General features: G+C 39.4%; 1 protein-coding gene across 1 annotated transcript in view; it reads left to right on the top strand.

Moving 5' to 3' along the window:
- Window positions 1-1127: 1127 nt before the first annotated feature.
- The window catches only part of LOC103802889 (anoctamin-4-like), a gene marked incomplete at its 5' end in the record, with an annotated part of 16096 nt that continues 392 nt past the window's right edge, over window positions 1128-16831 (top strand). The window contains 6 exons of the mRNA XM_009075420.1: window positions 1128-1225; window positions 4551-4693; window positions 5700-5852; window positions 7530-7677; window positions 10812-10931; window positions 13955-14060. Of these exons, the coding sequence (XP_009073668.1) occupies window positions 1128-1225; window positions 4551-4693; window positions 5700-5852; window positions 7530-7677; window positions 10812-10931; window positions 13955-14060 (768 nt within the window). The remainder of the gene's footprint in view (window positions 1226-4550; window positions 4694-5699; window positions 5853-7529; window positions 7678-10811; window positions 10932-13954; window positions 14061-16831) is intronic.

Genomic DNA, 16831 nt, shown 5'->3' with positions numbered 1-16831 from the left:
TAAATAAATACCATTTCATACATTATATATATTATCTAATATATATTAGATCTACAATATATAGCCTCTCTCAGGTTATATTGGCTCATGTGACTGATTTCTAGAAACAGAAGGATGGTGATTTCGTAACGGTGACAGATAAGTTAATTTAAAACAAATAGACATTAATCTGCCACCCTGTTAATCTAATGAGATGCTGAATGAGGTCAATAGAAATCTCAGCAGGGACCCAGGTTCTGAGCACTGGATAATGCAGTATGTATAAGACATTCATATGTCATTTTATTACAGGTCATAACTAATTTTTCAACCCAGAAGTTAAAGAGAAATAATTCCAGTTCTGTGACTATGATCTCTTCGACTTATCTATAATACCCAGGATTTAAAAATGCAGCTCTAACCTCACTGTTTGGATCTGCAAAGTCAATCTGCGAAGTACTGTTTGAGGACAGAAAGTTTTTGGTCCTTCTCTGTTTCTTCCAATACTAGATGAAAAATTACCTAAATTTGTACCAGCTGAACATCTCTCCCAAAGTGGCACCACTACTGCAAGGTCTGGAGCCACTGCTGAAGCAAACAAGCACTCAGCAAGAAACACTGAGAACTGTTGTTCAACAGTTAGAGATTTTTAGTTCTTTTAGAAGAGAACAGCTTTGCATGGACTGCTCAGTCACAGACATTAAACAGTACTCAATAAACGGTATTAGGTCTATCCTCTAGCATAAACTCTTTGCCTGTTCAGCCAAGAGGAATCTTCTCTTCATTCTTTGAGTTAATGCACAGTCATCCTCCCCAAAAACTATTGAAATCAGTGGAGAAACTTGGTGACCTTTGCCTCTGACCCACCCACAGCTGCACAGCATATTAGAAGCACTAATGGGAAAACTGCACTGATTTCAGCTGACTCTGACCTCTGTAGAGAATTAGATAATAGGCTTAAAAGGCTGATGGTATGATACAGTGTCATATGTTCCCATGAGTTTGTATTTTTTGAAAAAATAAAGAGAATTACATTTAATTTCCTTTTAGTAAATTATCTAATATCCATTTCTAGTCTTTAAGAAATGCTTTTAAACTCAGCATTATTTCTCTTTAACATTTTGTTTCCTTTTTCTTTTGTCTTGTAGTGCCACCCTAGTGGATGCCTTATTGATCTCTGTATGCAAATGGGTATTATAATGGTGTTAAAGCAGACATGGAATAATTTCATGGAACTGGGCTACCCGTGAGTAAATATAATATCTATGCTGCTGTAGGTCACAGAATTATAAGTTTCTGCTTTTTTTATGGCCAGTTAATAAAAGCAAGCTACAGTACTCATTACAATAGAAAATACCTCTCAGGATACAGAACTCCAGACATAGAGATGTTGTTTGGGGCTTTTTTACCACATTGGATGTAGTTTGTAAAAGTCAAAGGGTAATACAAAGATTAACAAATAAATAATATATAGGAAGTACTTGATTTCAATAAATTGTATTCTAGGTTTTAAAACTCCTTAAAAATAACTGTAGCACCACTGTATTCCTTGCACAGGAAATATTATATGCTTAATTTCTTAGCTATGCCAGTATGGTCTAAATTGGATTTCTCCTTGCTGGGTGATAAAAGATGCCTGAAAGGGTGGGTATGACCTGCAAAAAAATGCACTGCTGCCATGCATACTCTCAGTGATAGAAAAATGTACTGAGTGGTATGTAGACAAGTTCCCTGGTGATCTTCAGGGTATTATGGAGCTGTGCCCTAGCTAAAAAGGTTGGCAATTATTCATTTCTATTGGTTCATTTCTTATTAATTAGTATTTAATGAGCATGTTTAATATGATTTATATAGGTTTAATATGATTAATATAGTTGATGCTAGAGACAGCATAGCAGGCCATCAAGGGAAATTAGCAAGTGTGAAAATGTAAAAGAGAGCTGATGTTGTCAGAAAGTCTGCCCTTGCAAGGTTTAGAGGGATTTGCTTTGTGCAGGATCCACAGCAGAGCTAGTGCAGAGTTTGGTCCCTGAGCTGCAGAAACAGGTTGCAGCAGCAATTTCAGGCAGCATCCGTGCTGTAATGAAAAGCCTCAGCCACATCTGGCTGTAATGAGAATGGAGTAAATGACCTAAATGCACAGAGTAAGTGGCAGTCAAGGTACTCAATGCTTCCCATCTCTCTGTCTTTCCTGGGCCTAGTGCTCCTTGCCAGTATTTCACAGCTGTTTGAGCTGCAGGATTTAGTCAGGATAGACAGGAGGGAAGAGTAGCAGCAATCTCTGCCACTCTTTGGCCAGTTTTCATTAAGATTTTCTGCTACCCATTAGAGGCCTTTTGAAACAATAAAAAGTACAGGAGGGAATTTAAGAAGGCAACTGTTAGAGGTAGGAGGAGATTGTTTAAGAATATGTGATTTAATATCAATAAACTGCTTCAAGTGAAGTGAATCTCTTCATTTTAAAATCACAATGAAGATTGCAACACAAAACACAGTTACAACATTGTGAGCTGCTTCAGTTTATTCTGATGAGAGGTGTATTTGCTCTCTAGACCCTTCAGTTCACCTTCTAGCCCTGAAATGCTGCAGGCAGGTGCATTTCCTTTTTGTGTGGAAAAAAAAACCCACGATCCTTTCTTCTAAAAGCATGATTGGACCCAACACCATGTGGATGTCCAGAGGACTTGGGGGCAATCCTCTGTCTGTGACTGAACATCACTGCACTCATGTGCAGCCTGAGACCCAGGCAGAGCCAGTGCTGCACAGTGCCAAAGCTGCTAGTGGAGAATATTTCCCCTAAAGAGTGGTGCTTCTACTTAACACAAACATGCCCTGGAAACCTCTGAAAGTGTCTGTCAGTTCTCTTCTGCATAGATATGTTTGCAATAACTAAGAAACAAAGTATAAGTTATTCCTTCCATTGGTGGTGGAAAACTGCACTTTTGAGTTGATGTTTTCCTTAGAAGAAGAACACACATCCATTTCAAAACCACGTTACATCACACAGCTCACATTTTGTTCACACATAAATCAGAAAATGACATCTCTTTGAATTTTGCCAGGACTCTTAGATATTTAGTAACACTGATTATGGGTTTCCCCTCTCACAGAGGAAGTTAACTGGGATTTGTCTCAGCATGTTGGTCTCCCACTCAGTCCTCAGTTTCCAGCCTTTAGAGGAATTCAGTTCTCAGCCCTCTCACTTTCTCATGGACAGGATACAAGTGGCAAAGTCCCACAGGCTGCTGTGGACTGTGTACCCTCAACTGCCCACTAATTCATCAGTCACAACCATGGACATTCACAGAAAAGCCCTTTTTTCACGCTAGTCACTGGCTCAAGCTGCTAAACCCAAATATTTTAATTATATCTTGTAGTTCTGGATTTTGTATTGAAGTCCATGGTTGTATTTCTAAATACTTCTTTTGCGCTTCTTAACTCTAGATTTTTATGCCCTGCACTCAGTTGAACCTACACGTCTTTAAGGAAGACAGGAAAAGCTATAACATTTCTGATAAATGGCCTAAATGGAAACATAATCTCTAAGCTTTAAGCAAAACAGCAATTGTCCAAACCATTACCCAAATCCACTTAGTATTTGCCTACCATTCACAGACCAGACCAGGCCACTGTGAAGGCAAGAAGTGAAGCATGGTCAGGAAAAGGATTGAATTATTTTGATGACCCATCACCTTCTGTCTTACTGAGATGAATTGTCTAACCACAACTTCAGATAAAGTCTCTGTCATTGTGGGTTGGGAGGGTTTTGCACTCTATACTAACTCTAACTACTGTTCTTTGTTGGCCAAACCAGTGCAACTCCCTGACCTGGAGAGCCAAAGGTGTTTATTTCACATATGAGCATTTGTTTCTCTTCTGGCTCAGTGCCTCTCACAGTGGCCTTCTCCATGCTTTTCTTTGGGAACAGTATCTTCCCCTGGATGTCCAGTAGAGCTCCCCCATTTCTTGAGAGGGAGGTAGCTCTCATGTCAGTCATCCACCTCCCAGCCACCATGTGTTGTCAGTAGTCCACACATGTCTTTCTGCCTTTTGTTCCTCTGAATGTTTGGCTGCAGGCACCATTCAGTGTTGCCTTTTCCCTTCCAGGGTTGCCTTTTTTCTTTCCAGGATTGCCCAGAGCCTGTTACCCTGCAAACTGCAGAGCCATGTAGAGATGCCAGCTTCTGCACACAGGAAGGGATCAAGCAACATTAGTGCTCTTGTTTACTGAGCTCAACTCTCTCCACACAGCATTGCATTCTGCCATATAAACAGACCCTGGTGTCATTTGCCATTCTGTGCAGAGAAACAGAAGTAAACAAGCAATGAAAAGATGTCAAAATCCCTTCACCATTTTAATGACATCTAGGCCTGGTTTACAGCCCATCAGCTGTATCTGCTTTCATACCTATTATGCTGTGTCATCAGCCATATGTATTACTAACACTCTATTTTCCTGTGCATAGGGAATTCAGTTTTGCAAGATATCTTGTGCCCACTTAGCCTCTTCCAATTTCATGATAAATAGCCACAAATATTTTTTTACCATGTTTCTTTATTTTAAACTGTAGGCTAATTCAAAACTGGTGGACCAGGAGAAAACTGCGACAAGAGTATGGCACACAGAGTAAAAAAAGCTTCCCACAGTGGGAAAAGGACTACAATCTGCAACCTATGAATGCTTATGGACTCTTCGATGAATACCTAGAAATGAGTATGGCTCTAACCTTCATTCTCTCTCTTTCACTAGATTTTTATGATGATGGTTTTGTGGTTTTTTTTTTTTTATGTGGGGTGGTGTATTCTGTTAAGTCTTGCTAGATGAAGTTAAAGAGGTTGCAAAATGGTTTTTATTTTCGCAGGTCAGGTACGTGAGTAAGTTTATAAGAACCAAACCAATGTAGCTGCTGGTTTGCTAACCTCACATCTATGAAATGCTTCCCATTCTGGTTTTGTTTTTCCAAACCAGAGCCCAATTCTTTGCCTGCATACATTTCTGAAGAGCTTTGCCATTATTTACTAAAGGAAACTCCCTTGGGCTTTTATCTTTAAATGGCATGGTACAGATCTATGTGCTTGTTTATGTTTCAAACCCTCCATCACTTGCTACCGCAGATTTACAAAGTAGCTTGCTGCCAAAAGGCATTGCTCTATCCAGGGAGGGAGGAGGATAACTGCATCAGAGAAAAGTATTAAAAACCAAGAATTTTTGCCCTACGTGACTGAATTGCATATGTCATTATTGTGTGATTTTTTCTTTTCTTCCTCAGACTATTCTTTTCAAATTAATGGGAAATATGGCAGTCTGAAAACCTGCTTCTAGAAACTTAGAATTTTGAACTGCTTCCTGTCTGAACTATTAAAAAGAATGTATTCATCCCTAATCTTTGCAAGTATTGAGAGACCTTAGTTGATGCTGGAGTAAAAATATCCCTTTCTAAAATCACAGTTTGTCCATCTCCAAACATCAGTCCAAATTACAAAATTTAGATGCTGTGGTCCATTCCAGGCTCAGATGTTCATTTGTTCTTGTCATCTTTCCCCTGCACTTTTGGCAAGGAATTGCTGTACAACTGTCACAAGACCATTGTGTAGTACAGCATAATAAGAAATGTTTGCATACTTATGCATAATGTTTGTTTGCATACATTATTTGGTATCTTAGACCTTGGGATTAGATCTTAGCAATTATACTGTGATATTTCCTTTTTTTCCCCTAGTTCTACAATTTGGGTTCACAACCATTTTTGTAGCAGCTTTTCCACTGGCACCACTTCTGGCCTTACTTAACAATATTATTGAGATTCGGCTTGATGCTTACAAATTTGTTACCCAGTGGAGAAGGCCTTTAGCTTCAAGAGCCAAAGATATAGGTGAGCTCTTTGTGCATGTGTTTGTTATATGGATATGTTATTTTTAAGGCAAAGCATTGATCATTTAAAATAAGAGCAGATTAAGGTATTTTCAGTCATCTTCCATATTGATAACACACCATTTGATTGTTTAAAAGCCCTTAAAGTACCTGATGCCAATCTACTTATGCAATTCATAGTCTATATTGGAAAATGTCTTTTAATGATTTTCTGCATGACTCAAGAGCCAAGATATTTCAATGAAGTGAGCAGTGTTCTCTGCAGGGCTTTTTTTGTGGCAGACACACTGTGTGAACACATGCCTCTGCTCAGCTTGAACATAATAACCAGACAGAGCAGGTGAACATGAAAGTCAAGTTAAAGTGGGTACCGTCCTGTAAGGAATCTGTGTGTTCTATATTTATCTGGCCAAAACCAAGCTCTCTAGTGACTCAGGGGCTATGCCCACTAGGTCCCTGGTGGGTCAGACAGGGTGGGTCTAGATCCCAACAGATGACTTGTTCTCAGTGAGTCACACCTACATTGCTAAACACAGAGTTCACAGAACTTTGAGGTCATCCAGCTATCCACTACTGCAAGGGCTCACTGAACCTCTTTTGACTATAAATCTCTTCTGGTCTTGCAGTGTGCAAAAGCAGAACACCCTTAGGAAGGACTCTAGAACAAAGTCATCTGCCCAACACTGAATACCTGGTGGTTTTGGAGGGGTAAATAGGATACCTTACTGCCCATCTGCATTGCAAAGATCAGTAGGTCACACAATGAAATAGCAGACTCCCAGGCTTTGTGCTGTCAGAATGGTCTGCCATGTACCTAAAGTCTGTGTCTCAGTAAAGCTTTGTCTGTGACCAATGTGAATCTGTGAGTTTAGGCACAAGCCTGGACAACAGCCAGTACATGGCAAACACTGCAGACATAATTCCTGAAAAAACAGTTATATATTGTAAATAACACAAGAATGGAAAAATAAACTTTTTTCAGGTCAATTCAGGTGTGATTTCTCAAAATAAATTGCCTTCACCCCTTATTCAGCTAAGTTTCCAGGGACAGTTTGACATTTCATTAAATCCATGGGTATGTCTAGCCTTCCTTTGATGTGGTTCACAGTGATGGTCCTCATGGCCAGAGTTGCTGTCTGCCTGTGCCACAAGATCTGTCAAGCAGTAGAGGATGGGCCCAGGTGATGCCTAGATTGTATGCCATTGTGTAGCATCAATACACCACAAAGATTTTGATGCTGATAGATACACCCTGACCAACCATGCATGTGTTCCACACAAGGCCCCTATGACAGGCAGATGATGAATTGCATATAGCCATGGCTACCCTGGCAGTTCCTCCTCAAAGTCTGGATAGGCATCATCATGAGCACAGAGGCTTACAGCAGTTGTTAAAACTGCCCACATGTTTATGTGTCTTGGGCCAAGACCTCCATGAGCATTTTTGCAGCTTCCTTGAGATTATTTGCAGGATAAACAAAATTTTCACCCAATGAGAACAAAATGCTAGTCCATGAAGTCCTGTTGTTCAGTAAGAAAAATTACTTTCACTCAATGACTCTTGGATAGAAACTGCAGAAAAACACCTTGTATGGTGGGGACAACTACTTCAGATCGTGCAGTATTTTAGGCACAGTTCTTGTTTTCCTGGAGCTAACATACCCTCCTTGTTGAACAGGAATCTGGTACGGGATCCTGGAAGGTATTGGAATTCTTTCTGTTATCACAAATGCATTTGTTATAGCTGTGACATCAGATTTCATCCCTCGCCTTGTTTATGCTTACAAATATGGACCTTGTGCTGGCCAAGGAGAAGCTGGACAAAAGTAAGCTTTTTTCAGGAAAAAGAGATGTACATGAAAATCACTTACTACTTGAATAGATGCAGCAGTACTGTGTGTGTATGTTCTGCTTCCACCAACCCAAATTTATTGTAACAGGTATCAGGCATGCTGATGCTTTGTGTACTCACAGAATGAGTTGCTTAGTGACTATGATTTATGATGTTAATTCAAGGCAAACATGGCAGAGCTATTTCAAAGATTTAGTGCGTGTGACAGTATGCTGCCCAAGCTGTATTTGCCAGCTGGTGTATATCAGGGTGGAGGGATATAACCCTCTTTCCATTCTGAAGCAATGTTGATACTTATCAGTTAAGGATTTCTTGAGGATTTTAAACTTATACACTGGGATTTTTTTTCCTGATATAGTATTCAGCATGTATTACTCACAAAAAGTAACGTGTAGCAAGGGGAAGCAATTCCCAGCTAATACATAAAGATATATTTACAGAGTAAAGTAATTTGCTTTTCTTATATAATTAGAGTCCTTGGATTAAATCTTTCAGGAGACATTTGTGAACTGAATCCCTGCTGCCTAAGTGGATTTTCTTTCAGCATTGCTAAACAGTGCAATTATAATAGCACGTGCACACTACTAGCAAGTGTGAGATAGTTGCTGCATGGCAACTTGTGAAATCTAGGCTGTTGGACTCAGGGAAGGTCATTAAATCCAACAGAACACAAATAGAAACAGTTTGCAAATGAGCTAGCAGTGCCATTAGCAAGGGCCCTACTGTTCAAAGAAACCCAGGCTAAACAGTAGACAGTGACAAAGAGCTTACATTCTGCTATGGGACATATGGCAGATTGATTTTTTTATTCCCTGCTACAGAAAGCAAGTTCTTCTGTTACTGTGGTTTTTCCCTTCTTTTGGTTGTCAATACATTTAATCACACTGACAGAAGAATGGCATCTGATGTGGCAGCTCCTGATTAGAAGCTCTGATAACTTGTTGTCCTGCAAGGAGTTTGGCATTTTAGTTGGTGCCAGAGATGATGTTCCATTTTCTTTCATGAAGAGGTAAAATTCTTTCTGGGGTAAAGTGTTTGGTCTGGTGCCAGTTGTTCCTGAGCATGTGCCTCCTCAGGGAGATTCAGACTAGATACTAAAAAAAGGTTTTCACTGTTAGGGTGTTCAGGCACTGGAATAGGTTGCCCAGGAAGGTTGTGGAGTGACCATTCCCGGAGGTGTTTAAGAGGTGTCAGGATCTAGTGCTGGGTTTAGAGGTTTAGGGATTACAGTGGTAGTGCTAGGTGGACAGTTGGACTGGATGATCTTAAAGTTCTCTTCCAACCTTGAAGGTTCTATGATTTTATGATTATAACTGTCCATAGGATATTGAGGCAATGTAAGCAATTTCCTTGCTACTGATTTTTTCAGGACCCATGCACGAAAAACAACACCTTTAGAAGTATTTATTTTTTTAAGATTCAAATATAACTCAATGGCTTTGAAACTACTGCTGCCTAGGGGAAGTAGCTTGAGTTCTTATCATCTTTTCACAAATCTCTTGTACAATGTTTTCATACTTCTGCTGCTTTTCTGAGTGAATTTCTAGATGAAACCATCAGGTAGTAATCCTTTGAAGGAGCCAACTTGGATTAAAACTGTTTATGTCAGCATTCTGAATATCATTGTTAATAAGTACTCTTACCAAAGCAGGAAGCTATTCAAAAATCCACAGAACTAATGAATTTTCTCAAATTAAGGAGTGAAGACCATCTGTTATTGAATAACTTAAATGAGAGTGGTACTTTTTTCTTTCAAAAAACATCTGTAGGTATTAGATCCATATGACACACTATGAGAATAGAAAAATACTGTAATTAGATGAAGTCCCAAATCCAATCAGTATGGAGATTTTGAAACAAAGCCAGATGTTGTTCAAATGTAGTTTCTTCAAGACTGTAAAAATAAACCAAAACACCCCCAAAAAAAATCAAACAAAAAAAAAACCAAACAAAGATCAACACCCCCAAAAAAAATCAAACAAAAAAAACCCCAAACAAAGATCAATCAAACAACAACCACAAAAACAACCCATACTGTGCATTATATTCTGGACCAAGCTGAGCAGTGTGCCTATACTTACCCATGCTTGGGCAGTGCAGTGTGAACAGCACAAGACACTTACCATATCTCTCCTTATCTCTGCTTAGCTTTATTATGACCAAATTTAAGCCTTCTAGTGATGCCCACAGCCCTTTGTCAGGTGATGCATCTTCTCCTATTCAGTTTTCTCTAAACTCTGTGTGGCCCTCAGAGCACTCAGCCACTCTGGGATCTTCTAGTATCAAGTTCTTCAGATTAACTAGATGTTTTCTAAAATGCCATTTTAAGTAATTTGCCTTTCCATCTGATTTAATGTCTCTTTGTTCTAGTACCTTGAGGGTAACAGTGGAAATAGTTTGATTATCTTCCTAATGTTACTCATTATTTTCTCTACCCCTATTGTGTCACCATTTTGGTGTCTTTTCTTTTCAAAAGTAACCAGAGCCAGTCTTCACCAGTGCTCCTGTGGAAATCTATCATTGCTTCACTTTTATTGTCCACCTGTTCTACTTGAGCATTTCGTAGGATCATAGAATCAACCAGGTTGGAAGAGACCTCAAAGATCATTGAGTCCAACCCTACTGCCGTTACTAGACCATGGCACTAAGTGCCACATCCAGTCTCACCTTGAAAACCTCCAGGGATAGTGAATCCACCACCTCCCTGGGCAGCCCATTCCAATGCCTGATTACTCTCTCTGTAAAAAATCTCTTCCTAATATCCAACCTAAACCTTCCCTGGCAGAGCTTGAGTCTGTGCCCTCTTGTCCTACTGCTGGTTGCCTGGGAGAAGAGACCAACCCCCACCTGACTCCAACCTCCTTTCAGGGAGTTGTAGAGGGTGATAAGGTTACCCCTGAGCCTCCTCTTCTCCAGGCTAAACAATCCCAACTCCCTTAGCCTCTCCTCATAGCATTTCTTTTATATTGCCTTGCCATCACTTTCAAATATTAATAAGCACCACAATTAATCTATGGATTGTAAGAAACCCAGAGAACAACCTCTTGGGTACAACAGTTACTGGGAAAACCTTGCTGTGTCCTGATAACAGCATTTTCTCCCCTTTAGGTGTATGGTTGGCTATGTTAATGCCAGTTTGTCAGTATTTCTGGTGTCTGACTTTGAAAACCGTTCAGAGCCAACATCAAATGGAAGTGAATTCTCTGGTTCACCATTAAAATATTGCAGGTAAGTATCTGATCAAAATACTTCTCTGCTTTAAGCCATTGCAAGGGAGAAGCATCATGACAAATGTGGGGTTGGAACTAATTTTCAAAACTTAAAATCAGTAATGGAACTTTTAAACTATGCTGTTCAGGGAGATCCTCTTACTGGTATTGCTTGGCTGTTAACTGCATGATTCTTTTCTCAGATAGAGGAGAAGCTGAGAAGTGAGTATCTGGAGGGTGTTCCTACTGCAGGATATTTACAGTGTCATAGCTTGAATCAGATGCAAGCATCGTGGAGAAATATGGTATCAAAGGGCCAATAATAGGTGCCTGATTACTTATGTACCAGTGAGATGAAATTGTGATGAGATTATATCATAGGATGTGCACAAGGAAGTCAAGGCAGCACAGAAATGACGACACTGAGTTAGTTATTTCACAGGTCTGCCAGGCATAAACAGGGTTTGCCCTAAGGTACCTTTACAAAACCTCAAATCCAGCATTTCCTAGTGATCGCATGATTAATACTTTGTCATTGCTTAATTGCATAATTTTTAGTAATTATCATATGTTTGTGGTTTGAATCAAAATAAAGTGAGCAGTTAATTACCCGTGCGTCTTTGTCCTCAGCCAAGAGATGAGAGAAATAGCAGTTTGAAAAAAGTCTGTAATGGCAGATTTGCACCTGTCTGATTTTAATGGCCAAAAAATTCAAGGATCTACATAAAGGTCTTAGACAACCAAAAATACCAAACAACAAATGCAGCTACCATATTTTATCTGCAATATTGGGTTACAAGCATGAGTCCTGGTATTTGCAGATATGCTTAGTCCCAGTATTTTTCACTATGAAGAATAAAATATCCTTTCATGAGTGTCTAAAGAAAAGAAGCTACTCTGTGCTAAAGCAGAAGTCTGTGCTACTCGTGATATTGTGACATTTTTATTAATAAGAAGCTTGAGTAGTATGGCATAATGAATCGGGGAGTTGGGATGGCATTAATGGTTTTGTTTAACTAACTGATGTTTAAGACTATTGCAACCTCTGGCAGAAAGAGCACCACAGTGTTGAATTCATAGGTAATATTTTCTGTGGAGCAGAACCACTGTGAGAATATTCTGTTCCACATTGTTTGCCATAGCACCATTTAATTAATGTTGTGTAATACTGACCATTCTCTTCCCTCTCTTTAATTCCTTTCTTCCCCAACTTCAAGCATGAGGTTGCTGCTCCTTAAAGCCAATGGTGGAAATCCCATCAATAAAAAAACAATTGTCTCCTCAATATCCCATAAACAGAACACTATTAAAATTGGTGTGATAAATCTCCAGAAGATAAATTTGTCCTTTTGGAAGGCACTGAATTATTAAGTATATCTACCCTTGAAAGAAAACTAATATCTTTCTCTAGCTGAGTTTATCAGCTACTTAACCCACTTGAATTCTGCTAAAACATCAGTTATTTTAATTGCACTTCAAGATAGATATTGATAGTGAAGTAAGGAAATATTATGTTCTGCTGTGCAATAGTGTAGATATTTTTTCAGGAAGGCAGTCTGGAAAGAAAAAAAGCTGAACAGTGGCTGTATTCAGTTAAATTCTGGTTATCTGGAACATAGATGGTGCTGTGCTATTCTGGTTGTTTATGAAAGGTTTCCCCATTCCTTCACACGTAGTTAAAAAATGAGACATACTCTACTGACCTGGTCCAGGGACTTCTGTCTTCAGGATGCTTAGGATATTGTAAAACATCCTAAACTATGAAGTCAGAATGCTGCTTGCATAAGGCAAGATCAACTCAGTTTTAAGAACTTGCACTAAAGACACTGCAGTTTAGGAGAGGTTTGATGCTGACTAAGATGTCAAGACAGTTTATTTCACTTTGTATAGCAATGTGTGCAATCTAAGAAGGTGAACCTTCACGGGGAAACACAGATTATCATAGAGATTAAATAACTTTTTATTTCTTTAATTTATCCACATTTTTTTAGTTTCTTAAAACTGACTTGGTGATCAGCCTTAAGCATATTATTTACTATGGCATTGTCAATATTTTTTACAATGGCTTTTCTGTCCCATCTAGGAAACAGATTAAGGAGCAAACAATTATTACACTACTTTTAAATTAAGTTTCTGCAATAGTTTTTCAGAATTAACAAACTCCTAGTAAAAATGGACTTCAGAATGTGTGACTTAAATAGATCCATGATTTGTAAATATAGTTTTTGAGTCTTGATGGATCCAAGTTTCCCAATAGTTATCTACAATTATTTTAGGGGGATCTAAAGTCTTCCACAAAACATTCTGTGAGACATGACAGTAGATCCTTTTCTCACACAGTTCTTCCCATGTTGATATACCAAGAGGAGCAGTCCTGGCTTCACTGAAGTCAGGATGAGCCATGCTTTATACCAGGGATGGACAACTGTTTGACCAAGGGCCAGGTGGAGCCCATGAGGCAGCTTTATATGGATTTTGGGAGGGCTATCCAGCTGACAAAACCGGAGACGTCTGTGCTTTTAAAATGACCTTGCAGTGAGAATAAAGTGTCCCTCAAAACAGAAGCTCTATGTTCTGAGGAGATGCCTGCAAGGCACATATTGCATGGCCAAGGAAGATGCTGTAGGTTCATACTGCCAGGGCAGTGCACCCAACATCCTCTGTATTTGCTTCAGTAGTTTCACCTCATACAGGCACTGGTTTGGTCCTTTGTACTAAATTTCCACTAGCAGCTGGAGCACTCCTGGAGTGCATCTCACTGTAGGTTTCAACTGAAAGTAAACCCACTTGAGTGAAACAAAGCATGGCAAGTGGAGGTGATCAGGACACTTGCTCCAAAAGCAGGCACCTGATCCAAAATAAAACACTAGAGTAGGCCTAGCCTTAGAAGCAAGCAGTATTGTGGTAACTTGTACAGTCTGAGCTGACATCATTTTGGTGCAGAAAATGCAACAATCAAAGAGAAGTTGGGGTTTGGTTTTGCATTCCTCCCAGGCAGCAGTACAGGAACTTGCTAATTGCCATACTCTTCTTGTCTTTCAGGTACAGGGACTACCGAGACCCTCCTCACTCCCCAGAGCCCTATGGTTATACACTGCAGTTCTGGCATGTCTTAGCAGCACGGTTGGCTTTCATTATTGTATTTGAGGTCAGTGACCATTCAGGTAGCAAAACAAAAACAATGAAATGGGACAAATTTCCCTTTGAAGCTTTTCCATTGGGCCTATCTATGATGGCAGTTGTTCTTTGTCTTAGTTTCTGTTACCTGTATGTGCTTTGTAGTCTCAGATCTGCTTTCTGAACAATCACAGGTATTTAGGTTGTAATTAAAAAGGCAAAGTAGAACTGAAAACTATAGCAGTGACTTGCAAAGAGTGGGAAAGAAATGAAGCTTTTGTTTACTTTCTGAGGTCTGGCACTCATAACCTGTCTGGGCTGGGAAGCCAAATGCTGACTGGGGTGTGAAGAAGGGGTGAAGGAACATGAGAAGAGATTAAATCTGAATAACTGAAAAACAAAAATAGTTTAAATTACAGTATTTAGCTTTTTTAATGTGGGTTTTGTTTTTTTCATGCCCTTCATTTCTCCAGAAATCACAAAAATTATGAAAATGAAAAGGATTCAATACCTTTGCCTATATCATAATATTAGTATTTACTGTTGGTATCTCAGAAATTTTTAAGACAAACCAGAGAAGATACTACCAGCTTCACATGACTGGTATTCCCATGCTGATTTTGAAAAAAATACAGAGCCAGGAGGGTAAACAAATAGGACAAGATAATTTACAAAACAAAATGCAGCTCTTAAGGCCTGAATTTCAAGTGCCTGGATACCCATGCCAGAATATCAGGGCTCAGCATCTTGCCAGCACAAGCAGTTTGAAATGCCTTTTATTTTGTGAAGAACCCGAACAGGGAACAAATGATTCTTGAAAACTCTTTACTTGATCCTCTGCTCTGAAATCATATCAATAGAGCATTCAACACAGATATGGAATCTGTAATCACCATACTGGCATATGGCATATTGTTCATAAGCACATACTGCATTTCTGACTCACAGTACTGTGTAAATTCATTCTTAACTGAGCTTCCAAAGCACCTCTTTGGATAACAAAACAGAAGAATTTGCACTGGAGGAAAGATGGAGGTGAAACATTGTCTAGATTATTTCTTGAAGAGAGATGTCTTGGTGGATCAGCAGAAGCCCAAAGACTGCAGTAAATTCCCTGTGACTGTAATTTTCATCCCTTACCAGGTGATGGAATATGGCACTGCAAGTTGCCATACCTTTACATTCCCTGTGACTGTAATTTTCATCCCTTCACAGGTGATGGAATATGGCACTGCAGGTTGCCATAACTTTACACCGGGTAACTCATAAGAAGTTGGTCATAAGGGTCTGTCATCTGTTCCACACTCAGGGAAACAATGAGGGAAAGAAAGAAATAAAGACACGGGTAACTCATAAGAAGTTGGTCATAAGGGTCTGTCATCTGTTCCACACTCAGGGAAATATTGAGGGAAAGAAAGAAATAAATATTTGATAGAGGCTTGCTGGACTTAATCTATTCCAGTTTCTTGAGATGTCAGAACTGAAAGCCAAGATATTCATCTCCAAAAAGGACTCCAAAAATGGCCTTGGCAGGTCAGCTGAAGCATTTTTAAGGCTGAAAAGAGCCTGGCTTCTTGATACACACTTGACATAAAGGCCGCATGGCATGAGTGCAACTTCTTGATACACACTTGACATAAAGGCAGCATGGCATAAGTGCAGAGATAAATGAGGCAAGAAAAATCAGCCCTGCTCAAGTCTCAGTGGCCAGACAAATTTGCAGCCTCCTGTGGAATAATTTTCTGTGCCTGCCCAATACCTGCACAACAGATTTGACTTTGCTTTGTTCCAACCAAAACCATAGGCTGGGTCACATCTGCCTCCCTCAACAGGGGCCACTCTTTTTACTGGCACTGCAAACAGTTTCCTTAACTATGTCTATGAAATCAAAAAGGTAATAGCAGCAGAAACCATGACTTTTTTTGTGTGGGAAGCACTAATGGGTGTATCGTGATTGCAATAGTGTTTACAGTAAAAGATTGTGCTGAGCAATAAGTGATTCAAGGTATGTTTGTTCATAAATTAAGTAACTCCCTGGGTACAGACCCCTTTTTGGCACTGTGGGTGTGGTTATTTTGGCTATCTTGACCTCCTTCAAAAACAAACAAAAGTATTTCCTATCACAGCAAAATGGATTATTTGTCCAGGCTAAAGTGGCAGAAGCAGCTTTTTTTCTCTTTCTAGGTTTGGCAAAAAAAAAGCAAGAGTTAGAGTATCATGACTTTATTTCTCATGAGGGAAGAATACATGGGAAAACATTTTACATACTCTTTGCAATGTCTTTCAAAGGAAGGGTTCTGCTTGAAGAAGAAGAAATACCTTTATTTCTCCGATTTAGAATGAGTGTCCTTTCTGAGATGGAGGATTTTTCTGTTTCTCTGCTCCTCCTCTCAAGTAAAGTGAGTAAATCTTCAAGCAGCATCTTTGATCAAACAAAAAAGGACACTCAAGCAATCCTCCAGCATCAAACTCAAGCTTGGCTTGGCATGCCTAAAATATGAGGGACAAAGGGTCAGTTACCTTGTATTTAAGTCTTCAGATAAGAGACACAGTATGAGAAAAAATGTTTTGTTTTTGTTTTGCAGAAATAATTAATTGGTTCCAATACTGATGCCAGTTTTATGGCAACAAGAAAGTGTTATATCATTTGAGCCTCCTCTTCCTGCAGAGCAACCCACTAATACCAGGCCCTGTCCAAACAACCTTACAGCAAATCATGACCTCAGATTTTGAACACGCAGGCCATAGAACACTTTTGAGGCCCTGTTTGAACCCAGCTGCTAAAAATCTTTGCTGCAGTCC

This window comes from Acanthisitta chloris, unplaced genomic scaffold (assembly GCF_000695815.1).
Source record: "Acanthisitta chloris isolate BGI_N310 unplaced genomic scaffold, ASM69581v1 scaffold22765, whole genome shotgun sequence".
Classification (NCBI taxonomy): domain Eukaryota; kingdom Metazoa; phylum Chordata; class Aves; order Passeriformes; family Acanthisittidae; genus Acanthisitta; species Acanthisitta chloris.
The sequence above is the reverse complement of the archived record's forward strand: the minus strand, read 5'-3'. Positions and strand labels throughout refer to the sequence as shown.